This window comes from Scatophagus argus, chromosome 11 (assembly GCF_020382885.2).
Source record: "Scatophagus argus isolate fScaArg1 chromosome 11, fScaArg1.pri, whole genome shotgun sequence".
In the NCBI taxonomy this organism is placed as follows: Eukaryota; Metazoa; Chordata; class Actinopteri; family Scatophagidae; genus Scatophagus; species Scatophagus argus.
This window is the reverse complement of record NC_058503.1, coordinates 15,563,676-15,578,555: the sequence shown is the minus strand read 5'-3', so window position 1 is coordinate 15,578,555 and position 14,880 is coordinate 15,563,676. Positions and strand designations below refer to the sequence as shown.

The 14,880-nt window shown below is 43.2% G+C and overlaps 2 protein-coding genes across 3 annotated transcripts; both read left to right on the top strand.

The window, feature by feature from the left end:
• The first annotated feature begins 225 nt into the window (after positions 1-225).
• sowahca (sosondowah ankyrin repeat domain family Ca) lies at positions 226-5,926 on the top strand. 2 transcript variants are annotated; one of them, XM_046404974.1, is made up of 4 exons: positions 226-1,012; positions 1,449-1,837; positions 2,681-3,010; positions 3,729-5,926. In XM_046404974.1, exons 1-4 carry the CDS (start codon positions 658-660, stop codon positions 4,188-4,190), a joined length of 1,536 nt encoding a protein of 511 aa, XP_046260930.1. In that variant the 5' UTR covers positions 226-657; the 3' UTR covers positions 4,191-5,926. The 2 variants fall into 2 exon arrangements, with proteins under 2 accessions (XP_046260930.1, XP_046260929.1); XM_046404973.1 differs by having other exon boundaries at positions 235-1,012; positions 2,681-3,070.
• A 1,818-nt stretch (positions 5,927-7,744) lies between these two features.
• Positions 7,745-14,793, top strand: akap17a (A kinase (PRKA) anchor protein 17A). The gene is made up of 7 exons (XM_046404971.1): positions 7,745-7,895; positions 8,594-8,941; positions 9,200-9,418; positions 9,787-9,999; positions 11,144-11,292; positions 11,768-12,008; positions 12,473-14,793. Exons 2-7 carry the CDS (start codon positions 8,615-8,617, stop codon positions 13,385-13,387), a joined length of 2,064 nt encoding a protein of 687 aa, XP_046260927.1. The 5' UTR covers positions 7,745-7,895; positions 8,594-8,614; the 3' UTR covers positions 13,388-14,793.
• Positions 14,794-14,880: the final 87 nt, after the last annotated feature.

Genomic DNA, 14,880 nt, shown 5'->3' with positions numbered 1-14,880 from the left:
TTCATTTTCCCAGGCGCTTCCATGATATATTGCTGACTATCGTCTTCTGTATTAAAGTCATGATTATGATGCCTGGTTGCACGTATGAGTTTTGACTTTAGAGAATCCACAAGGAATCACAAGAGTTTAGACAATATTTTGATTAGTGCATTTGTTGGATCCCTTAATCAGTCTCGTTGTTGGCCAGAGATTTCGATGGCATATCTATTTATAACAAGCTGTCATCAGGTTTTATTTAGCTATTACAGATCTGAATCAGTTAGTCAGCCCATACAAAATTATATTCCTATTTCTTCCTTACAACATCAAGGCCCAGTCGACACTTAAAATAAAACTGCATTCCCCATGAAACAGATCGCTTACAACACGGTCGATTTTGCGAGTTATTCGAAGCCTCAGTTTACGATGAGTCTTTGAATGCAGCATAATCTTCATTGCCGTTGTGGGTCTTTTGCATGGCTGCTTCAGCTACGTGCGACCCCTATCTGCCAAAGCTCGACACTCCCCATGGAGGAGAGGAGAAACCCAGAGAAGACGATGCTGTCATCCGTTGTCACAGACCTTAATGAATGACAGCAGCATAAACATGGATTCATTTTGAAACGTTCTTCTGCAACTCATCTGAGCCGTGTTTGCGCTCTGTTTGGGCCGTTCAGGATGATGATGGCGTCCCAGTGCACGGAACAAGCCGTGCAGGAGTTCCTGATGGAGAGAGGAGGGAGGGTCCAACAGATGGAGCTAATCGATCATTTCCTATCAATTTGTGGGAATAATGACCAGCCGAAAGAAGGGGTGGATCGTGAGGTTCTGAAACGCATCGTGGACAGCGTGGGCTTTGTGAAAGTGGAAAACGGCGTGAAATTTGTGTGCTTAAATGCTGATGGCAGCACGGAGTCGGTGATGCGTACGGACAGAGACGGCCACGACCACGCCGAGTGCAACGGTAATATCCAGGAGACACTGGACGACGACGACTATGTCAACGGCAACCCTGACAACGGAGCCCGAACAGGTGAGGGATGCGCACTTTGTGTTGGCTTTATTCGAGCTAAATGTGTGGTTTTATTTCAACATTTTACGTGAATAATCTTCCGCACCTGTACCCTACATGAACATTTACGTAATCGGCAATGTTTACTTGGATTATTTGTCGTCATCGGCCACAGTATTAACAAATGTCATTGGTTTCGCATTGTTTTTTGAAGTGTAATGGCGACTGTTTGGGTTAGACTGAAGTTGTCAAAATCAGACGATCAGTACCTTTAATTTTGACCCCTTTTTTCAGTAAAAAAGGGGTAATAATAACACAGAGAGAAAAAAAGAACAATTTCGTGCAAGCCTGTGAACATCACAATGCATAGGACGCTTTGGTGTTAGTTCAGGTTCACATTATGCCATAGACAATTCAACAATGACAAGAAAAGCATGTCCATTTGATCCACATGCAGGAGCATCCAGCTCATTGGCTGCCAGCTTGGACAATGACCAACAGTCAAATGCCAATGAGCAACCTGCAGCCCCCTCCCAGAATAACAAGATGGGTCCAGCAACTCCTACTTCTGGAGGAACAGGGGAGGTGAAGCTGAGGGAGAGGAGGAGGCGAGAGTCGGCCCCAGTGATCGGGGTTCCAGATCCGGACCAGGCTCACCTTGCAGGGTCCCACAGCCAGCAGGTGAGGGGAGCACGCAGGGTGTCCAAAGGGTCCCAGCGGGCCATGCTGGTCAGCTGCTTATCTGAAGACAGCGCCTTGGAAGGGCTGGAACCTGTGGGAGATATCAGCACGCCCAAGGGAAGTCGCAGAAACTTCATAGAGCTGATGATGAGTAGTTCTCCTCAGGTAGGATACTTTGTTTTTCATACTTGGAAAAAAGCTTCTGAGGTTTCAAACCTAATCATTTTATTTGTATGGCAGCCTCTGCAGGGCATAGCAGTTAAAATGTAAAAGTGAGTAACCATCTGCGTGTGAAAAAGTATGATTCTGAAAATTGACTTCAGCCTGTAAAAAAAATTCAAATGATAGATAATGCTGGACTTTTGATTGCGTCACGTCATACTTTTGGCCACATCCAAACCAGTGATGTCGCAGCAGGTGCTTCACTTTTGGGTGTGCTTAGATGAAATGAAGCAGCTCTCCCCTGCCTTTGGTGCTGGCTAATCTGCAGCACAGCCTCTGACCACTAATGAAAAATCGGGTGTGACCAGAAATGCAACATTCATGAAGTGTGGCTCCACAGCATCTGTCTTATGTAACTGAGAGATCTGACGCAGCGATGTAGTCTGGCTTGCCTTAACTGTAAGGTTAAGGTTTACCACTGAGGATGATGACGATGATGACCTTTTTTTTTTTTTTGGTGATCATCTGAAATGCACAAACCAGCATGAATGACAGTTTCAAAACCGATTTGTCATCAGTTTGGTGCTTTATTTTGATGAACAGTGGTGCTCATTACACTGGTGTCTGGCCTGCTTTTGTTTCATTGCTCTTCCACAAATGACAATAAAAGATGCATGTGATTGTTTGTTGAAGTGTGAACTGTTATGTAGAGTGAAATTAAAAACATTAGCAAGAGTAGTACTTGTAAGAAAAAAAAACTTGCCAAATAAAAACTGTATAAATGCCTGACAATGAAAATATTATTTAATGTTCACCGCTTTCATTCTTATGTTCTTCCCTTTGCAGGTTCGGAGGTCCCTGATCAACCGCGGTTCACGCCTGCGGGACTCAGTGAAGAGCGATGGAGATTCGACATCGCTCCTCTCGTCAGCCACTGATGAGGACTGCGCCTCAGTGACCCTGGACCCACTGGAACACGAGTGGATGCTGTGCGCCTCAGACGGCCTGTGGGAAAGCCTGCAGCCGCTGCTCGCTGTGGAGCCTGGCCTAGTGACCAAGAGAGACTTTGTGACCGGTTTCACCTGCCTCCACTGGGCGGCCAAGCAGGGCAAAGCTGAGCTGCTCTCCCAGCTGCTGGCCTTCGCTAAGGACAACGCTATACCTGTGAATGTAAATGTGAGATCAAGTGCTGGATACACGCCGCTGCACCTGGCAGCCATGCACGGACACACACAGGTGGGCTGCACGCTGCGGTGATGTGGTGTGGTCATGTGTTACACCCGCTCAGTGAAGCAGCAGATCCTTTTATATGCTCCGTTTGCTCCAGTTAGATTCATTAAAGTTCGCCTTTAAAGCAGAGTTAATGATCTGGAAAAATAATGAGCTAACTTAATTTGTATCAGCTGTTTCTTAATGCAAAATTACTTTCTATAACTTTTATAGAAAATCTTTTCTTGCAGAGAGGCCTTTAACTCGCACTTCATTTCATCCAGAACACAGTCCACCAAAAATATGTTTCTAAAAATGAACAACAACAATCTGAAAGTTTTTGGATGTTTTGGGGTGTATTTTGTGTCGACCGTGCATGTGTTTGGATGGGAAGCTCTGCTCAATGTCAAACAATATGACCAAAGTGAAAATCTTTCCCTGATGCTTACTTCAAAAGCAAAAATGTGTCACATTTTGATTGGAGATACGATCATAGGATCATCACAAGCAAAATTTTCCATTAAGGTTAACAAATGCAATTTTAATTCAAAAACACCAAAAATTACGGCATTAAATTTTTATTTATTCATTTAGACTGTAAATGAGCCAGCGTTAGCCTAAAAACCTAATCTTCATCATCTGTTGTCCCTTCCTGATATTAAAAATTAATTGCTGTAACTGACAGGTGGTTCGCGTGTTGCTGTCCGACTGGGAGGCAGACCCTGAGGCTCGAGACTACAGCGGGAGACGAGCCATCCAGTACCTGCCCCCGCCGCTGGCCGCCGACCTGCAGCAGGAGGGGGTGGTCCTGTCGCCGGGAGCTGAGTCAGACAACGAAAACACTAATGGCGGCAGTGGCGGGGGGCGCAGCTGGCGGTTTCCCAGAGTCCTCCCGGGCAATCTGAACCCTCTCCGGCTCCTGAACCCGCCTGCGGAGGCGGCAGAGGAGTCAGCTGCGCCCGGGAGGACCAAGGGGATGCAGAGGAAGTCTTCCCTGAGCCGTCTGAACGCGCGGCTGCATCGAGGACGCCACCGAGCCCAGATAATCCACAGCGCCTCCTTCAGGGACGCGGGGGAGGTGGGAAGAGGAGAGGAGCTCCCCAGCAGCCCTCTCCGAGCCCGACCCCTCTCCAACCTGTTTGGATGAGGTCACACAACTCTGGACCAGCAAAATAGAGATATAAACCAGCTCGACTCACAAAATACAGTTTACTACCTTTATAAGCTGTCAGGTCGTACATTTTTAGGACCAAATTCAGAGTACACACCATAATATATAATGTCAAGCTGATTTTAAAGTTTTAATATCACAGAATTTTAAAGGTATAAACCACAAATGTATGTTTATCTAAAAACCTAAACTTATTTTTGTTCCCGTTGCAGGTTTATGTTGATCACTGAGGGCAGGCTGCAGTTCATGTAGCTTTTCATTTGCCACAGCACTTCACTGAGTGAAAAAATGAACCTCTTCTCTGTGAATTTCTTTTCTCACTTTTAGCCTCCGTTTTAGAGCAGGTATCAAACATAACACCGGGTGTTTGTAGTTCAATACCTTACACTGCCACAACGTTTACACAAAGGCAAAAGCAACAGGCAGGATTGTATCGAGTTTTCACTTTAGGCTTGACTGGTGTCTTTGGTTTGGTTTCACACAGTTGTTTTTGGTTCGCATAGTAAAGTAATATATTCACAGAACTAATTTTCTATATTTTAGCCTCCTTTGATTGGATGGTGCTGATGTTTTTCGGAGGAAATTTCTGCAATGTGAATGAATCTTTTTTTTTTTTTTGATTGTTATTTTGAAGTAGCAGATTTTTAGACTGTTGTAACCACAGAATTGTTGTATGTCCGAACCACCGTGTACGGCTGTCATGTTTGCACTTGTCACTTTGAAGACAGCTTGTGATTATGGGAGGAATCTGCTCAGACTAAAACCATGCCAGCTGTTATGGGCCCCATGTATAAGATATTGTACACGATATAAGAAGGTGATGAAATTATTACACCTTTAAACGTACAATGCACTGTATCTCTGTGAGTATGAATGAGACAATGTTATTTTTCTATACAGTTTAATTCTGTTGATCAGGAGGTGACGGGGAAGTAAAAAGTGTCGTTTGGTCGTTACAGCGGGGGGGGGGGGGGTTTGCTGGCTGTCATGGCTTTAGTCCACGGCAGGGCTGCTTCACAAGGTGGAGGCGCAGGGAGAACTGATGTTATCTACGTGAGCTTTTCTACTGACTATGATGTACCTCAAATCCTCTGAGTCTGGTTCACTCAGTTTTAAATTGCTTCTTTCGTGGGGCCTCTAACAGCAGACGTCAATGTTTTTGTCATCCGAAATCTAATGTAGTCAAAAACGGTGTAGCGCTCGTTAGTTCTACAGTAAATATGCAATCAAGCCGAACAGTTCACACCCAGTTTATCGAACTGGACCAGATTTTATACTTCCTAAAATAAACTGCCTATATTGGCCTCTTGTATTGGTCTAACCTTGCATGTGCATACTCATTTGTTCATTAATGATGTCTTCGCTGGATAGAAAGGAGTCCAGAGCAGAATGTGCTGTATGTTTACCTGAGGAGCACACGGACATTTCTGACTGTTTTCCCAAATATGTGAAGCTTACTTATACCTGATTATCGGATCAACAAAACATCTTAGATTTCATGAATGTTTCCTCGCGGCATTTGTGCTCAAATCATAGGGCTTCATCGTGTAATTGTAACAGTGGACACTTTTGATGTAGAAATGTATCGTACGAACTCATTTTGACGTTTTCAGATGCATGGGGGCTTTAAAAGCTGTGCGCTGTTCATTTTCATGTCTGTAAGTCATTGTTTACTGTGAAGTTATGATGTGAATACACTGTCACTGAGCCACCGTCTGTCTTTCTCTTAACGTCTCATCCTTGAATATGAAATAAAGCAATAATGTTTTGCATAAGTCAGTGCTCAGTTACAGATTCAAATTCAACCAGACTAAAGCTTCAAGTGAACGGGAATATTTTGTTTGCAAAGACCCTGCTGACACCCAGTAATTGTCCTTGACTGCTGGTGCTGAATAATTGATGATCTGATGACCTCCCCGCTCTGCCAGCTTTGCTTCAGAATTTACAGTATATCCACAGCTTCCTGTCTGCAGGCTGCCCCATGTAACTTTGCACCCAGTATATTCACAGCCGGTCCTCATCCTGCACCTGTTGTGTGAGTGTGTACTTCTGCTATTACAAAGACGGAACATCCTCACAAGGTGAATGATACTCTAATTTACCTTCAAGTCGACAGCGGTCTAGTTTGGGTAAAAATCTTGATTAGGTTAGGATAAAATGTAGTGCAAATTTATGACCATTAAGACTGCTGTTTCCTCACTTTACAAGACGTGACAGAAGTGAAGACGTGAAGTATTTATATATATATATATTTTTTTATTCTGCCATGTTGAGCCTGTTGAATTATATTCATGAGTCACCATATGTGTGGGAGGGATAAGGGATATTTCCAGTCAATGCTCTTAGCGACTGGCGCTGGACAGATAACCAGAGCCCTGACAATCGTCTTGTGTAGCTCCCTGTCCGGGTCTGTCCTACACTTCATGTTCACCAGAACAGATCAACCACATAAGACGAGGATTACATTTTGCTCTTTCGATGTTTTTCTGATCTCTGTTATTCTTCTCATCTACTCTTCAAACAGGATTTATAGAGGTCACTTAAGGGATGAGCTTTTTCCTGTGCCGGTAGACTCTGGAGTCTGTTGCCGTAGGCAGCCTGTTAAGCGACTGTTGGTCGGGGTAGAGAAGAGAGGCTGCCTGACTCCAGTTACTGACCTACATACAAAGTGAAGGGAGTAATGCCTATTATGTAAATTCCTCTGCCATCTTTTCAGGGAAACTGTGCCAACTTTTTTGCCTGGGGCCTCTGCTGTTGGACTAATCCATGTCCAATCCATCCCCATCTCTCACTCGCTCCCCAAATAGTTACCACGGTGATGCTGACTTGCATACAAAGCCTAACTAGTGACTAACGGTGCCAAATAGCCATCCAGCTAGTAACAAATGTGTACAGTCAACCAGATGTTCAGTTGTCTCATGGCAAACAGTGCCGATAAAGAGTGCTCCCTTTGTTTTTGTTCTACATCACTGAATGAAGTAGAAGAGGAAGAAGTATAAATGTAGTATAAAAGTATAGTATAAAAAAAACCTCTTAAAGTTTGAACGCATGACTTAAAATGCTTCAAGTACCAAAAGTAAAAGAATCATATGTTTTTCTAGATTATCATTAGTGATGAATGAATCTGTAAATGTCACCTCAGCTGGGAAAGGTGGAGCTAATTTTAACTACTTTACATACTACAGAGTCGCTTAACATGCAATAATTTATCACTTAATTATTTTATATTTTATATTCACAATCTAAATGTGCCAAAGCTATGGAATAAATGTGCTGGACTGAAAAGCATTTGCCTCCAAAATGAAGCATTAGAGGAGGTAGCATAAAATTGAAATACAAGAGCACAGTACAAGTGCCGCGAAACTGTACGCTGTTTAAGTAAAATATTTAGATATATTTCACCACTGTCTGAAACTAACCGGACAGTCAAGATAATATCTGCAAATACAGTAAGCAGTTTTTAGCCAGGGTCATTTACACATGTTCCACATGGTGTCGCTGTTCTGAAACAAGGCCCCGTATTGCTCCTTCACGTTGTCTCTTTTTCAGGTCAAAGTTAACTGTATGCGGAAGTGGCATGCATGTAGTTGGGCTTTTTTCTGCAGTGTCTGGGGCTATTCAAAAACTAGCACAAATTATTTGTGGATTTTTCTTTTCTGTCGGGAGGCTAACTGATGTTAGGTAGGTCGCGATGAAATATACTTCTAGCATAACTTTATGTAAAAGCACTCGAACGCTGTTTAAACGGAAGAACCCTAGAGTTTACGTACAGATCACTTCGAGCGAACTAGCCCCTGCGGCAAACTGGAAATAAAACTAACGTTAGCTGTTCTTAAAGCCGAGAACAGTGTGTGCTTATAAACTAACGCTGTGTCCAGCATACGTGTTTATATAACAGTTATTTCTTTTGTTAAACAGACATGTTGTTAAGAGTCAAACGCAAGCTAAACTTTACCGCTAACAAGTTACCATTGAGCTAGTGACGTTGTTTAACGGTTAACGTTAACGGCTTTAGCGTATAGCTAAACTTTCGTAGCGTTTTGCCACAGTAGGTTCACATAAATACACGACAAAATGTTTTTCCTTAGTCTGAAAATAGTGTGCTTAAAGAGCCAAGATTCATAATGTAACGCGAATGATGATGTAACAGCTAGTATTGGTAACGCTCGTTTTGTCTAGCTGCGTTGTTTGCGTAGTTTGGTTATAGATATCTACCTTCAGAAGAGGTGATGAAATTGACAGGCGAACCACACGTTTAGTTAGTGAATTCAAACTTGATTTCTTAACCAAGTGAAAACACTAACATAGGCTCATAATTCAGGGTTATTTCATGAACAACTAACATGTGCATCTTTACTGTCTCTCCAACCTTCCTGCAGCTTCTCCCCCGGTCTGCTACAATGACCACCATTGTCCATGATACTAGAGAGGCAGTGTGCCTCTCCTCCGAGTACAACCTGTACCTCAAACCCATTGCCAAAATGACAGTCAGTGTGGCTTTGCCCCAGCTCAAGCTGCCAGGCAAGAGTATCTCCAACTGGGAGGTAATGGAGAGAGTAAAGGCCATGGTAGCTCCGGAGCAGTTTTCAGCTTTGCGCATCTCCAAGAGCACCATGGACTTCATCCGATTTGAGGGTGAGGTGGAAAACAAGAGCTTGGTTAAGATTCTGCTGGGCCGTCTTGATGGGAAGACCATCAAACTTAGTGGATTTACTGATGTACTGAAGGTAAGGCTGTCATTATAGTGGATCACAAATCCCCTGTGCTGGTTATGTAGCTGATTGGTACTTCTTTCATTTACAGCAACTTAGTATTAGAAATCACTTCTCAGTATAATGCAGTACACCTAAGCAGCACCTCTTACAACAAAAACTCGATTTATTTATTGCAGAGCTGTTGTATTAGGCTGCAGTGGCTTTACATAGCTGTATCTAATAAACTGGTAATTGAGTGTATATCAAGCCTTCTCTCCCTTCTTTCTTTAGGTTCGTGCAGTAGAGAATAAGGTGGACTTCCCTACACGTCACGACTGGGATTCCTTCTTCCGTGATGCCAAGGATATGAATGAGACTCTGCCGGGAGAGAGACCTGACACAATCCACTTGGAGGGACTTCCTTGCCGCTGGTTCAGCCAGAAGGATAGCCAGTTCCCAGATCGGCCCTCTGAAGAGGTCCTCATCGCTGTCTTCCAAACCTTTGGCAAGGTGGTACCTGTTTCTGCTGCTTCATTTCTTTATTTAACAGAGCATTAACCAGAGCACACATTTTGTTCTTTGGTAGTTTGAAATTAGGTAATGTCCCATTAGGCTGTAAGATGTAAATGTTGTATTGTGCCAATCACTGTAAATAAATCAGTCATTGCTGCTGTCCCCTCCTCAAACTGGTCTGTTCTGCATGTATTGACTTGTTTATTAAACAGAATCTGATTTTATGTCACACTCAAACAAATTCAAAGACATGACTGTGGTTGTATGTCACACCTGTCACGCATATATCGTGTCATCACATTACTGGTATTAAGTCGTTGAGCCAAAAGTAACGTTTTATTTTTGTGACACATTTTTGTCCGTAGGTGCGAAATGTTGACATCCCCATGCTGGACCCATACCGAGAGGAGATGCTGGACAAGAACTTCAACACATTCAGTTTCGGGGGTCATCTGAACTTCGAGGCTTATGTGCAGTACCAGGAGTACTGCGGTTTCACCAAGGCTATGGACACTCTGCGCAGCATGAAGCTGATGCTGAAAGGAGAGGATGGAAAGGCAGTGGCCTGCAACATCAAGGTACTGCATGCAATGTCCTTGTTAATAGTTATAACAAGAATATACTAAGGGATGACTTTGGGCTATGAAACACTTGCAAATGCTCATACCTTAGAGATTACTTTGTAACTTGAATGACGTTTTTCTACTTTTCAAATCATAGTTGCTAAGATGTGACTAAAATCATTATCCCTGACTTTCTTTTGTAAAATCCATCCTCACGGCTTTATGAACTGCTGTGCTGTGTTTGAATCTGATGAATCCACAAACTCATGGATTTATTTCTCACACTGGCTTTCCTGTATCATGTTTCATTTTCTCACTGATACCTTGCAGCCTCACACACCCCCACCCCCGCTGACCACTGCGTTCATACTGATCTGCATGTGTCTGTTCTGAGTGTGAGGTCACCAGTGAATTACATCTGCTGCCGTGATGCTGCACATAGGCAGATTTTCGCAATTACATTGTGTTGTTCACAGTCACATAGCAGCTTTAAGACCTTTTAGTGGAATGAGAATTAAAGCTGTGTCATCATTATTTCCAAGGTAATAAGGATTAAGGAGAGCCAGAGTTCTTAATCAACAGAGTAACGCTTCACTGTGAACAGTACACTGGTAGAAACCCTGATTATATTGTCCGTACTATGAACCTCAATTTCAATGTCAGGCTGTTGTAATGAACATTTTGTACAATAATTTCTTCACTGGAAGGAATGTTCTGCTGTACCAGAATAGTCTAAACCTTGTAAAACACCCATTGTTGGAAATATCAGAGAACTTGATCTTGCTTACTTAAATTATTTTACTCTCCTATTTTGACATGACTGTTTTTGGTGTTACTGGTTAGGCTACACATCAGGCACAACAGACTCATTGAAACTGCAATAAATCATCACAGAAACCAATTTTTTTGTAACTGTACAGGGTCCTGGGCCTTCTAAAAGGCAGGCCACTGTCACCAAGTGCTTGCTCAAGGGGGAATGTTGGGCTCTCTGTATTACAGTTTAATTAAAGAGTTTGGTCAAGACCTGCTCTAATTGGAAAGTGTCATGAGATAACTTTTGTTGTGAATTGGTGCTATATAAATAAACCGAATTGATTTGAATAGTGTGCATTACTATGAAAACACTTTTTGTAAGCCTGTGCACATGTGTTTTCCTCAGGTGACCTTTGACACCAGCAAACACCTGAGTGAGTCAGCTATGAAGAGGAGAAGTCTGGAGAGAATGAAGTTACAGGAGCTGGAAAGGCAGAGAGAGGAGCAGAAACGACGGGAGAAGGAAGAGGAGGAGCGACGTAAGGAGGAGGAGAGGTACGATGAATCACTAAAGAGAAATGGATTATGATGAGAGCAAGAACGAGGAAGATACATGTAGCTATGAATCAGGGCAGCGATCACCCTCCGCCGTGCATGGAATACAAATGTTTTCACTGTCCATGAAGTTTACCCACCTTTATATCTATCCATAGTGCAGCCGATTTATTATTAATATATTATTAAGACACATAGTGTGTGCTGGGCTCATATTTTTCTGCTTATTTGAGAAATTAACAGATTTTAACTGTAAGATAAATACTGAATAACACAGACCTTTGAAAAAGGCTTGGCTTCATGTAAGCAACTTGGTATGGAAAACAACAATTTAGCATTTGGAAATACATTTTCAGTACAATATTGTGTGTGTGACAATGCAAGTGACGCTGCGTATGAAGAAAATCGTTAGTATGGCACAGCGTAAAGATCCCCAGTATCACCAGACATTCACACAATTTACCTCTTTGTTCAGGAAACAGAAGGAGCAGGAAGAGGAGGAGAAGGAGAGGAGGAAGGAAGAGAGGCAGAGAAAGCGAGAGCAGAAGTTGCGGGAGAGAGAGGAGAGGAGGAACCTGAAGAGGGTGAGACGACAGCAGGAAGAGGAGCAGAAGAAGCTGCAGATGAGGATTGCTATGGAGGAGAGGAGGCTGCTCCTGGCGCAGCGCAACCTGGAATCGATCCGGCTCATTGCTGAGCTGCTGGCCAGGGTAAAGGTAGGGCACATACACAGAGACGCAAAATACACAAGGTTATACACACATACTCATCTGGTACGCAATCATACACCAATCGTGAGGTAAAAATCTCTGAAACTTCAATACCCTGGCAAACACTGCAGTTAATGAACTTTTCTCTGTTTCATGGAAATGCAAAGACGACCCTCCAAGAAGTTACTGCCCCAAGATGCAGTTAACCAAAACAAATAACCAAATCTTAAACCACAAACTTGTGGTTTTGGCATTTCAGTTTTTGTACTGATTAAACAAAAAAGATTAAACATGGGAATTGAGTGTTTCCCTTTTGTTTACACAAGACTAAAACCTTTTATTAATTTGAGAAAATTGTTTAGGCGACACCGCAATGGTGTTTTATATTGCCTTAGAGGAGTATCTCAGGCTGTATTGTATTGGGGGTTTTTTTGTTTGTTTTTTTACTTTCATTGTCTCCTCTTCTCTAGGCCCAGAAGCAGCAGCAGCAGGAGAAAGAGAGGGCCGAACAGGAGGAACGGGAAAGGCAGGAGCAGTCTCGACAGAAGGAGGAACTGGCTCGTCTTCAGCAGCTGGAGGACTGCCGACGCAAGCAGGAAGAGGAGCTCCGTAGAGTGGAGCTGGAGAAGGAGCGTGCACTGGAGCTTCAGCGCCGAGAGAAGGAACTAAGGGAGAGACTGCTTTGCAACCTGTTGAAGAAGAGCAGTGATAAGGCGGCGAGACCTCCAGGCATGCAGGACCAGGCTTGCCTTTCAGCGTGTGAAGAGGCCTCTGATCCCGGCGACAATGATGTGATGATGGGGGTCCTGGGCCGGGTGAATGGACTGAAGGCAGTTGAAAGCAAAGAGAAGCAGTTATCTAAATCCAGTGCGCCCTCTCAGGCTTTGGGGAAAAACAGAGAAGGAGAAGAGAGGAGGGGAGGGGAGGACAGGAAGAAAGACCGGGAGGGAAGGAGAGAAGAGGTGGTGAGGATCAGGCACGGCAGGGAACAAGCAAGGGACCGGGATCGCTCCTACAGAGAGAGGAGCCCCTATAGCCGTGGAAGGAGGCGCTCCCACAGCCACAGCAGAAGGAGAAGGAGCTCCAGCCGGCGCAGAAGGAGCTCCAGTCGTCATAGCAGGAGCTGCAGTTACCACGGCAGGGGGAGGCGCAGCCACAGCCGCTGCAGCAGGAGCACGAGCTCGAGCTCGAGCTCAAGCCAGGATAGGAGCCGGAGCAGCAGCGGGAGGAGTCATAGCAGAGGAAAGAGCCACAGGCACAGTGGCCGCAGAGGCAGCTCCAGGAACAGCAATAGAAGTAGAGACAGGAGGAGTCACAGCCATTACAATCGACGATACAGGAGACACAGTGACAGTAGAGACAGGAGCCACTCGAGACGACGCTAATCTCATCAATATGATCCATTTATTGATTGATTTTTTTTTTTTCCCCCCCTGTTCTGGGTTTACACCTAAAGTTCAGTGAGATTCATAAGAATAATGGATCCATTAAATCCATTAAAAGTAAAATGAACTCTACAGTATGAGCTGAAACCACATGTATGTGCAAGTGCATCTTGTGCATGTAAGGCATGTGAGTTGTTGGAGTTGATTTTAGAGAGTTGATTTTACCTTTTTTAGGGCTGTTTTCTGGAAATTGGCATAACAGAATTAAGTACAGTGGGGTTATTTTAATAGTGATAAAGTTAGTTATCCATCCTGTAATCATTGATACTCATTATATTGGAAGTTGAGAACACTGGCACACAGTTAAAGACTAATATCATATAGACCTTCTGTATTGGGTAGATTGACACAGCGGTCTAACCCTACTGTCAATCCAAAATCTTGTTGATGATGTTTTTTTTTTTTTTTTTGTTTTTTTTTGTTTGTTTGTTTGTTTTTTTGCAAGCAGATTGTCTTTGTGCATGAGAAAGTGGCCAGGACAGAGCACAGATTGTTTGTTATTTTGATGTGGCACCAGCCTGTTCATCCACGCTTGTAGCCTGACTACAGAAAATAAAAAGACACCATCCTGCACCGACGTTTAAATCAGCATGAAGTTACGGCTGCCATAGTGGTGGAAGACTTTTAAGTGGATGACTGGACTAAAATAAATGACTGCTGTTCCATTATGAATGTGAAATTTCCACAGACTGTACGATATGCACCTCTGCAGTTAGATCGGCCTGCATTTCTTGAATACCCCTTCAGTGTTGGCTGTGTTGTTCATAAGCTGCTCAGAAAAAAACACAACTGAATTCTACAGACTTGCCCTCGAGCGAAACCGAACTGCACCTCGGTGATCACAGTTTCAGCTCCCAAAGACTGATTTATTTCACTTTTATTTGAATTTCTGAATGTTTGCTAGAGTTTTGGGTTGAAGAAGAAGAGAGGATTTGACGAGTGTGTGAGTTTTGTGAAGACTTGAACCATTGTACGTTTTTCCTTGGTTGTATACCAGTCTTGAATTTATTTTTTGATGGGATAAGATTCAGTCAATGTTAAGGAAACCAGCACAGTACCAAGTAAAAATGGGATATTAGCATCTAACTCCCGCTATCACTTTCACAATGTGAGGGCCACTTTCATTTCTTTAGACTTTTTAGTAAATTTAAATTTAAGTCAACAGACTCATCTCTTAGCTGTAGCTTGGGAGAAGTCAAGTCAAATAGTTTTGCTGGCAGGGGCCACATCACCATCTTCACCTGTCATGGCAAAAAGCCCTTTAGTTCAGTGTACTGTATGCTCATGATCTGCTGGAGCATGTCCTGCAAAAACACATGGTTAAAATAAAAATCTAAAGCAGAAAACTTTTTGACAATATTGTTTTCTTCCGTTGAGGATGTACTATGCAGGCTTTTCACGATAAAAACATTATAGTATTAAAATTCTAGGTT